The sequence below is a fragment of the Diorhabda carinulata genome, chromosome X (genome assembly GCF_026250575.1).
Source record: "Diorhabda carinulata isolate Delta chromosome X, icDioCari1.1, whole genome shotgun sequence".
NCBI lineage: Eukaryota > Metazoa > Arthropoda > Insecta > Coleoptera > Chrysomelidae > Diorhabda > Diorhabda carinulata.
This window is the reverse complement of record NC_079472.1, coordinates 59,187,621-59,204,256: the sequence shown is the minus strand read 5'-3', so window position 1 is coordinate 59,204,256 and position 16,636 is coordinate 59,187,621. Positions and strand designations below refer to the sequence as shown.

General features: G+C 32.0%; 2 protein-coding genes across 2 annotated transcripts in view; one reads left to right on the top strand and one right to left on the bottom strand.

Moving 5' to 3' along the window:
* LOC130901880 (uncharacterized) overlaps nucleotides 1-16,636 on the top strand; it is a 167,319-nt gene that overhangs the window by 56,276 nt on the left and 94,407 nt on the right. The window lies entirely within an intron of this gene.
* Nucleotides 11,651-12,595, bottom strand: LOC130900565 (trophinin-like). Its single transcript, XM_057811263.1, has one exon. It carries the CDS (start codon nucleotides 12,593-12,595, stop codon nucleotides 11,651-11,653), a length of 945 nt encoding a protein of 314 aa, XP_057667246.1.

Genomic DNA, 16,636 nt, shown 5'->3' with positions numbered 1-16,636 from the left:
ATATATATTAACATCACCGTTTGTGAACAGAACGATTCCAACTAATAATCAGCAAGCGTCATCATACCGAAGCTCTCAAAGTTCGTCTAAGTGGTCATGCCCGAATTCACCATTGGAAACCTAGCTTTAGCACATCCATATTGTTTCATGTTTGCGCCATGACTGAGCTATAACATCTGGCTATTTCTGTGGTTAACTAACATCACTCCGAGACTGGTTGATTTAGATTCGAGCTTCTCTTTTATCTGATAGCGTTAACTGAACAATAGGCCTCTCAGCTGTGGCTGTGATTATTCATGATTGTAACAAATTTGACTGTCTCAATAGAAATATTAACGAGGAATAGTTCTAGCTGAGTAACCTAGCCCAGCCAAAAAGGTGGACCAGAATTGGGTTATGGATGGATGATCCAACGTTGGCAATATTTATTGTCATTGATCCAAGCGAGGCTTGCCAAGCAAAAATAGAGAAATGCCCCTTCAACAACAAAATATTCGTTTTTGATTCCTGTCTTCAACAGTATCATGTAAGTTTTCATGTTGTGTATTCAATATTTTAACTTTTGGCCTCTACATCTATCTGTTGGTTCTATTCCTAGGGTCCCGAACTGAATTTATAGAAAATTTACTATACACCATATACGTGTTGCCTAAAATTCTAACGTTTCTATGATTATTATTATTATATAAGAACATATTTTTCAAAAAATATACACAGGAAATAAATCATAGCCCTTTTAAATCCAACCCTATCCATTTGAAATTCTCGGAGTATTATTACCTTTCAAAAAACGTTTTTCAAATATGAAAATTGCTAATGAATATATTTTTTTTAATCCATAATTACTTTTTTAATCACTTCACCATAGTTTAGATAAATGAAAAAAAAAAAACGTTCCAAATTTCTTGAGTTACAGTATACAATCTGTATGCGACATTTATGGAACTAATTTGCTAATAAAAAATTCTAAAGCTTAAAAATTCAGTTCAGACTAATGCCTCTTTAATCCATGTTCATCCCTGTCTAATTACGAGTTTGTTGGGTAAGCTCACTTCTGACATTTTTTTACCTAAAAAAGCTTTTAAAAATAAATTTCCAACATGCGAAGTTAAAGTACGTGACAAGGAACATTTTGTTCTGGCAGTTTCTTAAGTTTATTTCAATGTAAGGAAAAATGTATACACTGCGTTTCTTCCACCAAAATGTGCTTTCTAGCTTTTCTCTTAAAATAATGTTCACATATTCATTAATTAATAGATTTAGAAATGATCACTAATCTCCAAAAATGTATTTAACAGATTTCTGTTAGTTCATGATTATTCTAGTTATTTGAATAATACTAAATTGAGTGTACTAGCTCTAATATATTTCCATAACTTATGTATTCATCATCGGGTACTAAACTTATGGCAAAACAACAATATAAAAATAAGCATTGAAGTATAATAATGATAAAAATTACTCTCATTCATTAGTTAAAAATTGCGGTGTGTAATATCTTTTAAAAACCATTAGATTTATCAACTTCAATATTCAAATTGACGCTTGATAGACATAAGTTTATTGATTCTGGTTGCTATAGAAATCGGTGTTAATTTTCATTGGTTACATTATGAAAGGCGTCAAATTTTTGTGGGTTAAGTCGTTATGAATTGAGTTGAGTTATTGGTTCGATTATGAATGAATGACATTAAATTTTATAGGTTAGGTCGTTATAAGTGAAGTTGAATTTTGTAGGTTAGGTAAGGTTAGTTAGTTGCCGAGAGTGTTGAATTTCTTTCATAGAAATTGTTTTTTCTGAATCTAAAAGATATCAGTTTCCTTATTATTAATAATCAATTTAAATATTGAATTTTGCAGTTGATGAATCTGATGTGTTTTAAGAGATATTACAAAGTTTGAAAAGCTGAAAACTTGGAGACAACAATCAAGTATTCATTAGTGAGAAGATTTATGCACATTGTCAAGTGCGAGATACATGTAGAATGAGAACTAACTGGCCTAGCTCGTCAAGCTAGAGCTCGTTGTAAGGACTTCTAAAGAGAAAATTCGGGTTATGGGTTGTTTGAGGTTAGCGACGCTAAATTTATCATTCCACCGGAGTAAATGATGTGGCCGTATTAAAGAGATCATCAGAAAAAAGGAAAAGCTGAAGAATAATGGGCAAATTGTGAAACTACTCTACCTATGGGATTATGTTATGGAAAGGGAAAGATTGTGTACAATTTATAAAAAATTACTAGACGTTTCACATAAATTAGAATGATCTTTCTTCTCAGTAGTGGAAATACATAATAAGTTACACGATAAACCGAGCTCTAGGTTGTTTTGACAAGAAACACTTTTCATTTTTTGATATACGAATGTTGTGTCCAGTTTTCGCATGAATTGATACTCAGAAAAAAATATTCCGAATTTATTTATCTCTGTAATTGGAATACAGAAGAACCAAGCCCTAAGTACGAGGGTGTTTTGAATATAAATCGAAATTTTGCTACATAAAATTTTATTATCAAGTTACAGAGCTGAAAATCTTTACAGTTTTTCTAGATAGTCTCCATTACACTCTACCATACTTTTGTTAGCTCTTCGCAAGATTTCGGATGCCTTTTACGTAAAAATCTCTTGGCTTAACACTTTACCATTCGGGCACGTAAGATTTTAATGCTTTCGAATCGCTGTCCGTCAAGTTCCTCTTTCAATGGACCAAATGAATAATAGTCACATGGTGATAAATCGGGTATTTAAGTGTTTCTCAACCCAATTCATTCTAAGTTTCTATCCTAAGCGGTTTTGCGTTATAAAACTGTTATTTTTCTAATTAAAATTCCTTTTTCTAACGTTATTTGATAAAATTATATTTGTAATTTTGTTTTTGAAAATCCAAATTCGAAGATTTACTAGTTAACTCCCGCCTTCTTTGAATCGTAATGAATTTCTTCGAAATAGCTTGAAGTTTAGGATGTAATTTAACGGTGAAAACACAAAAATGCGTATGGAAACAGTTTCGGCATTCTGTGACGACTGGGTTTCCAATATGAAGCAAGATAATGGGAAAAATTATGAGAAGGAACTAGTGAAAATGATTGGATTATATCCATGAAGAAAAATTATATTCAAGATCATTTGTCTTCAAACATTTTAAATATTCGTTTGTTCACGTCTTGTAGTCAATTATGATTTATTTATTATACAACAGTTTTATACAACAGATTTTGAGGAAATTAATTTGTTATCGACCTCCCACTACATACAAGAAATTCAATGAAACCTCGGAATGTATTCGAAATAGTCCTCTACCTATCTTCTATCCAGTGTTTAATGGATTTATCGTTGCGGGTAGTTATTCTTTGCCATCCTTAGCAAGAATTACTACCTCAGGTCATACGATCCTGTCAACGTTAGCCTTGAATCTTTGGTTCAGGGATTGTTGTCATCGAACAAAGAATGCCCAGTGCGTTTACTAAGAGTCTACTAAGAATTTGGTATGAAAATGGTCTGATAAGTATTAATCGATGCAGTCTAGACGCGCAAACTATTGAGATAAATATCAAGAAGGTGAAAATAATCGCAGCAATTTGATTTGAATAAATCCATAACAAACTGCCACGAAATTATTCAAATTAAATAAACGCTTGCTATATCATGCACCCTATTGAACAAATTTAATCCTCTCGGATTATTTACTGTTTCCATACCTGGCTCAGTGGTGAAATATTGTCCAACAATGAAGACGAGATGTCGGCAGTTAATGGGTACTTTGAGGAGCTTGACGGTTATAAAAAGAGTACTCATTGAACATCGCTGGTAAAAGTGTCTGGAGCTTAAAGGGATAACTTCAACTGAGAAACTCAAATAAGTGCACCAGGATTCGTTGGCCATATTGGTCGTCGCCTGGGCTTTGAAAAAGACTAGTCAACATAGTTTTCCAATAGTCTAAAATAATTATATAGAGTTAGCTCTTCGTGACAACTTGGCGTTCTTTATAAAGCTAACTAAGAATTGTGATGATTTAATTGGACAGATGTATACAGTTCACTGAATTTAAGTTAACTGATGAGGGATTAGGTAAACTTCTACTTCAACTGAGCTGAAATAATGACTCTGTCACTGACAATGACAGTGTCATTATGTAGTAACTCTGATGAACGCAAGAAAAACGTAAGGATTTTCTTTTTTAGTGAACAGGGGTGTACAAAAACTGATTATTTCAAAAAGTGAAAGCTCGGGATATTACAACATATTGTCGATTTTCTAATGCAATTTATCATTAAAATACCAAGGAATTCACCAATGTCGATCTTACACAATTTCTTTGTTAAATGTTGTAATCAAAGTTGTATTTCAGTAAGCAGCAAAATCAACAAGACGAGTATTAGTGAAGCGTCTCTCTTTCAGCGTCTCATTCATTGAAAAACATATCTCGGTAGGACTAAAAACTCTGTCTTAGGGAGTTTCTCGGTTATTAATATAGTGTAATGGAATGGAGTTATGAATATTCATCAGTTTAGAAAACATAGATGAGCATTAGGTTTCCTTGAATAGAAATTCATTAAAATATATCTACCGGCTTAAAACGAATGATCAGTTTTACTACTAAATTTTCTTTACTAAAACTTTCTCAATAATTTAATATTCCACAAGTTATAAAATAGGAGCCTACGGCAGTTTTATGTGATTTATCAAAATGAAAGAAATTTTATGTGCTTAATTTAGATCAATGAATCTACCAGTTTGTATATTGAGAAGATTTGCTTTATATTGTTATCTGTATTAAGTATAATTTTGACTGCATTTTAAATGAATTTATGACGTATTATGGAAGCTCATAGTTTGGAGAAAATGTGCTTAAAAGACGTTTTCACCAGAATGATTGAAAGTTGGAAACATGTAATTGATAATATGTAATAATTATTTATATTTACGTTTTGAAAAAACGTGCGTGCTTTTATTTCCTTTATGTCTATTCTTATAAATAAACGGCGCTAAGTATAATATTCTTAATCTGCTTTAACCCAGTTTCATGAGTTGATAACCATTCGCTATGAATATTTAACTTAAGACATTTCACCCTCAAGTTCTATCAATTTTTGCCTCTACAAAATGTCAAAAGTCTCACCAAAATGAAATATCGTATGAATAAGTAAATAAGGTTAACTTATACAGTTCTGAATCCGAATAACCCATTTCAAATGTCAATTACTGAAGACAGTAGGTAAATTAGAGGTACTGAAACATTAACCTTGTTAAGTTGAATGTTTAGAGCCCTTTCATTTCATAAAATGGAAGGCGAGTTTTCGATTAAATGATAAAAAAACTCCTACCTAAACCACACTGACTGTTAATGAGAAAAATAGAATTAGAAATTCAAATCATATTTTTCCTTTTACCCGAAAAATGATTTATCAACGTGATTATTTTCTCAATAAGATTTATATTTTTTTCAACTTCTCCTTCTCATCAAAATAAATTCGGTTTTATTTTTTAGTGGATGAATTAATAATACTTCAAGCGCATCACGTATTTATACGTTTTGTGATCTGTCTACATCCAGTTTTGGTTCCAAATAATCGCTTTGGAATAAATCTGAAGGTGAGAGATCTGGAGATCTTGGAGGCCACTTTTTGGTCGTCAACTTTCAATCTACCTCCAAAGGAAACACTTTGAAAAAGATAAATTATGTTACCTCTTTTTATACTAAAATCATTCATCAACATTTAAAAAAAGTACTTGATAAGAATAATTTTTGAATATTTTGATGTTTAAGGATAAAGTAAATACCAGAGTGATCCGATAAGTGCCAAGCGTACAGAAGAAAAAAGTGGTGATTTATTTCTAAATACAGACTTTTCCACTTCTTTAATCCCTCTGAGAAATACTCTTTCTGTTTGGTCCAATCTGCAAAGCATGTTATCGCGGAGGCTATGATGTCATTCTACTCAAATTTGCGCTCGAACAATAGAAGTCGCACGAGGCCATATCTGGAAAAGAGGGTGGATAGTGAAGCAGCTCGTAGCCGTTGCGTTAATATAGTGGAAGAACACTTCTTTTTTCGCCGAATTAAAACATCATTTACCACCATTAAATTTTAAGCAGATGATTTCACCTGACCGTAGGTATCATTTTGATTGACGACGAGTATTCGGAACTGCCAATATCTGCGACATGTTACTAAATGGTCGGATTAAAATTATATAAATGGAAACGACCGTCATCATATCAGTGGAAGAAGAATTATGCATGCGTATGTTGACCAATTGGTGCTGATCCACCGTCTGATTAAGGAGAGATAAAAGAGGATATTTTGAACTGAAAAATACTGTGCTACCGCCATATTCGTGGATTTCCAGGAAGCTTCCGATCAATTTCTCAGGTACCACGAAATTTCGAGCCGCTTAAATGATTTACAAACTTGATACGTTATTCATATCATCTAATCTAACAAGTACACTGCCAAAAATACTCTCGCTCCCTACCACTAGATGACTCCTTTCCTCTAAACCCAAAAAGAACTTTCTGATCCCCGTTTCTGCTTTTATCGACGGTCTACGAAGATCTCCAGGAAAACTTTCTTGCCGACCTCAAAAATTCCCCACATCGAAATCAGGTAAAACCCTTTTACAAACTCCACCTCATGGATCGTCGATGTTGCAGATTTTCTGTGGTTATCCGATAACTTCAGGAGGGTGGAAGTTTTGATCAAGTTACAGAGCTAATATTTTAAAATAAATCATTTATCCTATTTTAGTGAGTTATTAGAAGTAATTAGACCAATAAAATTTGTTCAAAAATTCTATACAAATAAACAAATTATAGATTGATTTTATCGAGTACGTATTATCATCTAGTATTCATTGAAGTAGTCGAATATTAATAATTTCATAAATACAAAAACTTGATTTACTTCATGAACATACGAATGCTTATAATGCAAATGATGACTTAATTCAAAAGCTGAATTTATTTTCCAAAATTTCAGTTTCTACATACAGTCATTCTTCCAAATAAAGTGTTTGATTCAAGCTATCACAGTAGTTGTTACAACGCATTACGACGTCGAAACAAAAACATTTTGACAATAGATGGAGGAAAACAGTGGAAGCTCCATCAAAACATCAATCTAGTGTATTGTCAACTGTTTTATTCTACGATTGATGATATGAGGCCGCATTGGCTATTGTAATATAACCGATGAACTTCATCAGATGGAACTGTAACTAGCACGGTTAATATATGTTTCTTTATGGCAACGAAATGAAAAAAAAATTCCGTCAGCCCGTTATGCTTTTCTTGAAAAAATTCAATATTTCGTTAATTAATTATTAAGGTGCAATAGTCGACGTCTCATTTTTTCGCGTTCTCAAACGCTCCCTTATCTACATCGTCTACAAAACAACTCAAAAATTTGTGATGATATTTATTTTGATATCTGCTTCTTTAGTCCTCACCATCGTAACAAAAAAACTGAGCACTGAAAGCTACATCCACCAATCTAGACTGCAGTTTAAAGCTTTACACAATATTTTTAGCATTCTTAAAGTTTTATTTGTAAATTTCGTTTCGTTGAAAATCTTGTGGCGTCCAATTTAATAGTAATTATTCACCCCTTCTAAGTAAGAGGCAAGTTATAAACTCAGTTATCGTTTACTCTAATGGAAAGAAAAATCTATCAGAAGATTTGACAAGATAAAGTATACTATAACAAGACAATTAATGGACGATTAATTATGTTTCTAAGTCTTCTTGATTTTAGGTCTCTTCTGTTTCAAAATTAGTGTTTTTAATAATTTAATTTTTGCAAGAAAGATAAAATTGAACTTTCGACTTTTCTTAAGTCTTTTTCAAAATATGATAATAAGATAATAAATATATGATAATAAAAATAAAATCAAACTAGAAAAATTATTCCTTACTCGTTACATAGAGCTATAAAGTCGAAACGTCAATTTTATCTTATTCGCAAAAATTATCAAAAAAACTAATTTTGAAACGGAAGAGACCTAAAATCAAGAAGATTAAGAAACATAAACATATTAAAAGCTATAAGAATTGTATTTGTAAACATCGATAAATATTTGTTAACCTGGAATCACAAAAATAATCGAAATATCTGAATCAACAAGAACTAGAAGCACCCTATTTTGTCATGTGATCACACATTTAGATCCTAATTTAGTTCTACGACCAAAAAAATCGACTCAAGTCGCACGCTCGCGGACGAAAGTCTTAAGCCAAAAACTGTAGTTTCCATTCCTTTCTTGATTTTAGAATCTCAAAGCTATTAGTCTTAGCTTTATAATGAGTGAAATTTTTTATGAAAACAAATAGCAAATGGAAAGGAATCTCGAACAATTGTAAAAGGGAGTATTACACAGCCTCAATTTGTCAAAATAACTAGAACTAACCTATCAATATTCACTGTTTCCTAAAGAGAGTTCGTCATTCTAATTAAAATGTTCTCTGGTAAATTTTAGACCGTCTTCTCGGTGGACTAGTTGATTTGGAACCAGTGACTGACCTTTTTGGTTCCTGGTATCGAGACACACATAGCCACTTCTGTAAGCTCTTGATGGACTTGAACATCAGTGAGGGCCCGATTTCTTAGCGATATACTACCAATGAATTGATCATTTTTTTCGGATCTGCATGTATTAGTCTCTTGGTAACGACGGTAAACTCTGGTAACATCAGAGTCAGGTAGATAACCTTTTGTAAGGATCAGTTAACTTGTGTGAGCAAAAAACTTCACAATATTTTATATCAATATGAAGCTAATATCATCAGCTTTCAGATTTTACTAATAAAACTACAATTTTGTCTTCAGTTTTTTTACCCAGTGACTTGCTTATCGTAAACATTTTATTTCATTATCTTTAGTTAAGAATAAATCACATGTGATATATCCAGTGAACAAGTAAATCTGGAATCTTTTTTTTTACTACTACTGAATAAATCGTTGTATATGAAGCTGGTTGTTTGTGTCGCTTCCAGTAGCGATTTGTTCTCGTTTACCTACATAAAAATAAAAGAATAAATCTGTATAACGCATTTAAGTTGGGAATTGACTGTCGTAACAGTTTTTATGACACCCCAAATATTTTATGATACCATTAGCTGAAGGTTCTGAAGTTTGTGTCACCTTACGTCGTAATGGAAGTTTCAAGGAATCTATTATTTACTGAGATATATGACGTTTCTTAAGCAAAACACCGAAATCACGTTTCGTTTCGTTTTATATTTTCCTTGACCTAGTTTACTTTGATACTAAGAAGGCGGAGGGATGATGGTGCGTATAAAAATTTACTGTAACATTTCTCGGGTGATATTAGTCGATAAAATTGTATTCTATCAACTCTCGAGATTTGCAATTGCAACACTATTAACAATTTCGTAACTAATTTTAGAAAATATATCACTATATCAAACCGGATATATCCCTTATTAGGTATCTCCAATATCAAAATACTTCTTCTACTGTAAGTTCCTTCCCCATACTTACTTTTACGTTGATATGGAGCTTCGTTGGTTGTTTGAGAAGAAACTTCTTCAATCTCTTCCAAAAACGTCTATAGCCTAGCTTAACGGTTATCCAATAGATAGCTATCCATCATTTCTTTACATCTTTTTTTCTTTTTGGGACTAGCACTATCTGTTATACCGACCGTTGATCATTCTGATACGTACTTTAGAACCACAAATTTCGACCCAGTTCTTCGGCGTAATATTCGACGATTCCGTCCGAATCGAATGGAGTATCTCTCAAACACGATTTTTGCTGGACTGGTCACTTGTGCGTCCAGATCAGTAACCCATACGCATCATGAGTATCTTTCCAAATCTTCTTGATGTTCATTCATCATTATACGAAGATGGGCACGGACGCATTTTTCATTAACACATTAGTAGCTTCTCTTATTCTACCATTGCTCCAACCACACAGTTTTGTTTTATTGTTTCAATAGCATATTTCACACTTTCTTCTGTACTATTCCATTTCTGTTTAGAATATTTCCTTCTTCAGTTGTCTGTCGGATTTCTGGCAGTTTTCTATATTTCATACTCATGCGGTGTTTTATATGTATGTATGTATGGATTTTGGGGTATCGTATACACTGTGAGGGTCTTTTGTATCCCCCTTTCTTGCTCCAATACTGTACAATCCAGTGTTTACAGCTTATCCGTTAATCCCACTCCTTTTAAAAAGTCTAGAATGTGGGATGGTTTTTATTGCCAGAGTTCTTTGTCTTCTATTTCAAGCGCTTCCGGGTGTAGTGCTCTGTAATTTCTTAGTGTTTGACACTTAGAGAAAATGTGGATGGAAGTCTCGACTTCTGTGCGACAAAATCTGCACGTCGCATTATCTGCTAAGTCTAGCGTTTCAGGTGTTTCTTGAAGCGACAGTGCCCCAATAGGAATCCTGTCGGCGATTCAATGTTATTATATTTTATATGCTTTCTGTTTTTCTTTTGCTGAACTTCTTTGGTGATCTCCGGTTTGGTGTTTCAAGCTATTTCTTCTTCATATTTCTCTACAACCTAGTTTTTGTTTGACATAGTCGTTTCGTGCAGTCTTTTCTAAACAACTCTATCACAATTTGATGTATTTTAGTGTATTTTCTCGCTTCGCACACATATTTGCAAAGACCCAAGTTATATTGGGTTCGATGATCGATAATTTTTCGGAAATCGGGCCATATCTCTGGTTATAATTACTCAATTTACATTTTTTCACATGGAATAGAATAAATTAGATTTGTCGGCTGCCAGTTCCTTGAATAAATTGGGAAAAAAATGCAAAAAAACAGCAATTAGCAATCAAAAATATTATTTTAGTCATCTAATTTATATACTGCTAATTAACAGTTATGAATTGTTTGCTAAATAAACCGAAAGTCCATTCTAATATGGGTTATGATGTTATTACAATGTTAATACTTATTGCTTTATATTTGTGAAACACAACGAAACTTTGTTTACATCGTATGTGATGAAGCATGAATTTGATAATAGAAATAGTGAATAACGTTCACTAGAATATCAATTGAAATTTAATTACAACAATATAGAGTAAATTAAACATGAAATTTATCTTCCTCAACAAGCTTTTAATTATGCATTGAAGCTTTTAACAAAACTTAATCAGTTTGCAGCTACATCTACCAATACATTTGATTTGATAGCTTCAAATATGAAAATTAACTGAACGATGGATATTTGTTGGTTTATCGTAAATGAAGAGATGTAATTCATTGTAAATAGGTAAATAGGTAATGATTAAATGTTTATCAATGCATCTAAATGTTCTTGATCTTCGGTCTCTTCGGTTTTAAAATTAGTTTTCTTTATAATTTTTAAAAGAAAGATAAATTTTGACGTCAATTTTTTATCAATTGTTCAAAAATTATTAAAAAGAAACTAATTTTAATAAAGAAAATACCTAAAATCAACAATATTTAGATACATTAATAATCATTTAATCATTACCTGTTTACAATTAATTACATATCGTGGTTCATCTCTTCATTTACGATAAACCATGGGTTACTAACAAATATCCATCGTTCAGTTAAGTTTCATATTTAAGGCTATCAAATCAAATGTATTGGTCAAAAGGTCTAAGAAATAAGAAATTGAAGAAATTTGAATGATTATTAGATAAATATTTCGCCCAAACTAAAAGTCACCGTAAGATGTATAGATCTTCCAAAATCATTTGTAAAAGACACTGATCTTCTAAAATCATTTGCAGAAGACATTGATCTTCTAAAATCACTTGCAGAAGACATAGATATTCCAAAATCATTTGTAAAAGACATAGATCTTCCAAAATCATTTGCAGAAGACATTGATCTTCCAAAATCATTTGCAGAAGACATAGATATTCCAAAATCATTTGTAGAAGACATTGATCTTCTAAGATCATTTGCAGAAGACATTGATCTTCCAAAATCATTTGCCGAAGACATAGATATTCCAAAATCATTTGCAGAAGACATTGATCTTCCAAAATCATTTGCATAAGACATAGATATTCCAAAATCATTTGTAGAAGACATTGATCTTCTAAGATCATTTGCAGAAGACATAGATCTTCCAAAATCATTTGCAGAAGACATTGATCTTCCAAAATCATTTGCAGAAGACATAGATATTCCAAAATCATTTGTAAAAGACATAGATCTTCCAAAATCATTTGCAGAAGACATTGATCTTCCAAAATCATTTGCCGAAGACATAGATATTCCAAAATCATTTGCAGAAGACATTGATCTTCCAAAATCATTTGCATAAGACATAGATATTCCAAAATCATTTGTAGAAGACATTGATCTTCTAAGATCATTTGCAGAAGACATAGATCTTCCAAAATCATTTGCAGAAGACATTGATCTTCCAAAATCATTTGCAGAAGACATAGATATTCCAAAATCATTTGTAAAAGACACTGATCTTCTAAAATCACTTGCAGAAGACATAGATATTCCAAAATCATTTGTAAAAGACATAGATCTTCCAAAATCATTTGTAAAAGACATAGATCTTCCAAAATCATTTGCAGAAGACATAGATCTTCCAAAATCATTCGCAGAAGACATAGATCTTCCAAAATCTGATTGAAATTATCTGATTCATGGCGTTGTCGCCAATAACCATTCAAATCAATGAAAAACTATTCGGGAAGTAAATAAATAAACAAAAAAATATAAAGTTGGCGGTTTTCTCAATTTTCATGAAACTACCTAAATCTGTAGTCATTGGAGAGTAAGTCGAAGGAAAAGGTTTCCACTGAAATCCAGTTACTTTTAATCCATACTAAACTTTTCCTTTTCATCGAAATTCAAAACTTCAGAAACTATTGAGAATAGCTTTTTGCTACAGGGTGAACGTCTAATTTGATTAATCTATGAATCACTCTTTACTATAGTGGGATTCGACTCTAAATGTTAATATAGTCGATTTAATAGTGATCCCACGCGCATGCCAAAAAACTTGACGCCATAACCTTGTCTGTAGTTGGAACGTTTTTTGCCTTCTTTGGAGCCGATTCTCCGTTGTCGGTTCATTGTTTTGACGTTTTTCTGTTTCAGGTGTGGAGGGATGGATCCACGTTCCATACATAGTTATGTAACGGCGCAAAAATTTGGCTTGATTTCTACGAAACATTTCCAAACACCCAAAGTACTGCTCTTTTAGAAGTGTCTGCTTGCACACGCACGATGATCATCCAGTACCATTTTGTAGATTTTCTTCAACATTTCTAAAATCGTCAACTCATTTGATCGACCACTTTTTAGCTCGTACGGCCTCATTTAAATTCTGCTACCTAATATTTTACTGTTGATAAAGAAGGACCAGCCTCACCCATAGTAGAATCTAGTTTAGCTTTTATATTGGTTCCTGTACCCTTCAAATAAAAATTTTGTGTCACATAACGACACCATGTTTACCAATTCACTGTAAACATTCACTATTGATGGCTCCCATATAAATACTAAACAACGTGACGTCTTTAAACTCAACTACCGCCTTCTCTAGATCAGGGAACATCCTCGTATCTACATATACATATCTACGCAGAAGTAAAAATGATACATTAGAATCAATCACTGAATAACTTCATTTTAATTCATTTCTAATAATTTTCATTTTATATCAAGATCTATTAGTAAATTAGTGAAAAAGTTAAGTGAAACTGCTGCAAGATTTTCTACAAAGCAAGATGCATACAACCGAAACAACTGATGACAAATAATGATTAGACGTTTACATAAGTTTGAAAAAAGTTTCAATATAATTGAATAGTAAACATACCAGCAACTTAAAGCAGAGACGGTTACAGAAGACTATAAAAATGTGGCGCGTCCACGTAAAGTACTCAATTTTGGACACAAACATATTCATTTGATAAAACTACGTCTTTCAATCCATCTATTGGGAAACAAATAGTAGGTATTGATCACGTTAAGAACATTATGAGTTTGTTGGAGAAAAGTATTGTCGTATTTCATTCCATTTATTAATCTGTAGTGGAAGTTTGGTGCAAAATTCACTCATCTATACAGACGTAACTATTTAAACTAAACCCGATTGAGGTAAATCAGCGAATTGTGTATCGTAACCCACAATTGGGTCGCCTCAATTTTAATTGGAATTTTTTGAATTCAAAACATGTTAATATAATAGATTCTAGATGTCCAGCAATTGTTATTGATGTCGCAATAAATAGCGATGGCTGCGCAACATGCTAAAGAGATCGAAAAAAAAAAACTAAACGACAAAAGAATTTTTAATAAGTGTTTCATGGATTCCGGATTCGATCACACTCTGTATACATAATCGATACAAATTCATTCTTCTATAGGAAAGTAAGGAGCAACAAATTGAACTAGTTCTATTGTGTTTCCGTCGACCATTAAATAGAAACCCTACATTGATAAAAGCCGGTGAGGGCTTCTCGCACGCTAATTGGAATAGCTTTTATTAAGACCACAATAAATTGCGAGTAATCCTTAACGACGCAACTGGTTTCAAATGAGATTTATACAAGTAATGTATGAAATTTTTTTTACCTCAACTTTCGAACTATCACTTTTGAAGAAGCCTCAAATTCTCGTTTAAAGACTCTAGATGAATATTGAACTTTCTATGGGGAATACATTTTGAAGGCGCGATCCAACGATTTCCTTGTAAATCCAATTACTGCTTCCAATATATTTTATGTGATTAATAATAAATTTGTCTACTCGATCGTTCCTATTGCGTTGAATTACTTTAGCCCAATTTCAATTAACTGTTTCATTTGTCCAAACCTTTTTAGGGTTAGGGATCAGTTCTAAATACGAAGTACAACAAATATTTGATTAAGGGATACGCAATTACTTCTATTATATCAAATGAAACCACCAGCTTTCATTATTACAATCATGTTAATGATTACGTTAATACTTCTTTGAAATCCATATATCGAAAGATTTTTTAAGTGAACTAGGATCATGAGTTTGCCTTGAAAATGGTTAATGCAGAAGACGCTACTTTTCCCTGAAGATGTAGTAGAAAATATGAAACATTGATTATTCATAGAAAACAACAAATTTCAAGGATCTAAATTAATTATACAATAGCAAACATAGGCGTAGAAACCTTTCCATTATTCTAGTAATTTATTTAAAGAAATTTCCACTTATATATAGGGTGTTTCAAAAATAGTGATCCCATCTTTAGGATAGATAGGAAACTGAAAAATATTTGGGGTTTGTTTAGTAAAAAATTTCCGTAATTTCATCCGTATTCAAGATAAAGGTCTGATACATCCAATGAATTTGTTTTTATGTCTGACTCTCATAGAAGGCGCTAGTTACACGAGGTAGTAGTGAACATAACTTTTTCAACATAAAATTTATTAAACAAAATTTCAAGTGAACTTAAACAACATTTAATTCGACACCAAAAAGATACTTTTGATAAAACTAGATACTGTATACCATTTTCGGAATATGTATTATGATTTGAAAATTAGAGTAGTTGTTCAAAATATCTTCGTTTTCACGAATATAGAAGTCTATCATTTCTTCTAAAGAATCCATTAATCTTCTTGATGGTTAGGAGTCAGCTATGGGGTCTTTCAATTCTTAAGGTGGAATTACCTCATTAGCATAAACTTTTTCTTTACGTTACGACTAAACTGTGTAATCCAAGGAATTGAAATGGCATGACCAAGGAGGTCGATGAATCGGTGCTTCTACACTTCTACCAATCCATCGATGGTCAATAAATCTGATGTTGAAAAAGTTATGCTCAATACCACTTGGTACGAACCTCTATGAGAGTTCCACGAAAAACAAATTTACCTTTTTCATTTAGCTTTCAAAACACATTCGTATAATATTTAATTACAATGTTTATATGGGTGATTCCGTTCTAACTGTGATATTCAATGTCCTGTATTGTTTTTTTGTACTAGTCATTAATTAATAATCAATTAATAAAAATTTTGTGTTAATTGAATAATTCTTAAGATATTTAAACATTATTTTTATACAATATAACTTGCCACTTAAAGAAAACTTATACTACATCACTTGAATGTCAGTACCGTGTCATGTCCATTCCTAGAATTTACCGATAAATTATTAATTTTTTTTGTCGTAACAAATGATTTAAACTAATTACCTTATAAATTCTAATGTTTATGATCAAACTGAGGAAAATTGATGCACTTGTTGTTTAATATCTTAAGTTACCATGTCAGTACCGTGTCATGTCCATTCCTAGAATTTACCGATAAATTATTAATTTTTTTTTGTCGTAACAAATGATTTAAACTAATTACCTTATAAATTCTAATGTTTATGATCAAACTGAGGAAAATTGATGCACTTGTTGTTTAATATCTTAAGTTACCATGTCAGTACCGTGGATAAATGAGTCAGTACCGTGGAACTCAAAATCCGACATTTGTGTCTTGCTCGTGATACTTTGAAGTTGTAGTAAATTCCTCTTAGAGTTTTATTTTTACAGTAAAATAGATGAATAATATGCATAAAAAAGTTAGAAAAGTTAAATTTTAAAATCTTGAAATTTTGAATACAAAAATCACAGTTAGAACGGAATCACCCATATGAACCTTAAAGCGCCAT

Coding starts and splice junctions, on each gene's coding strand:
- LOC130900565 (XM_057811263.1), bottom strand. CDS start 12,595: ATGTCTTCTGCGAATGATTTTGGAAGATCTATGTCTTCTGCAAATGAT.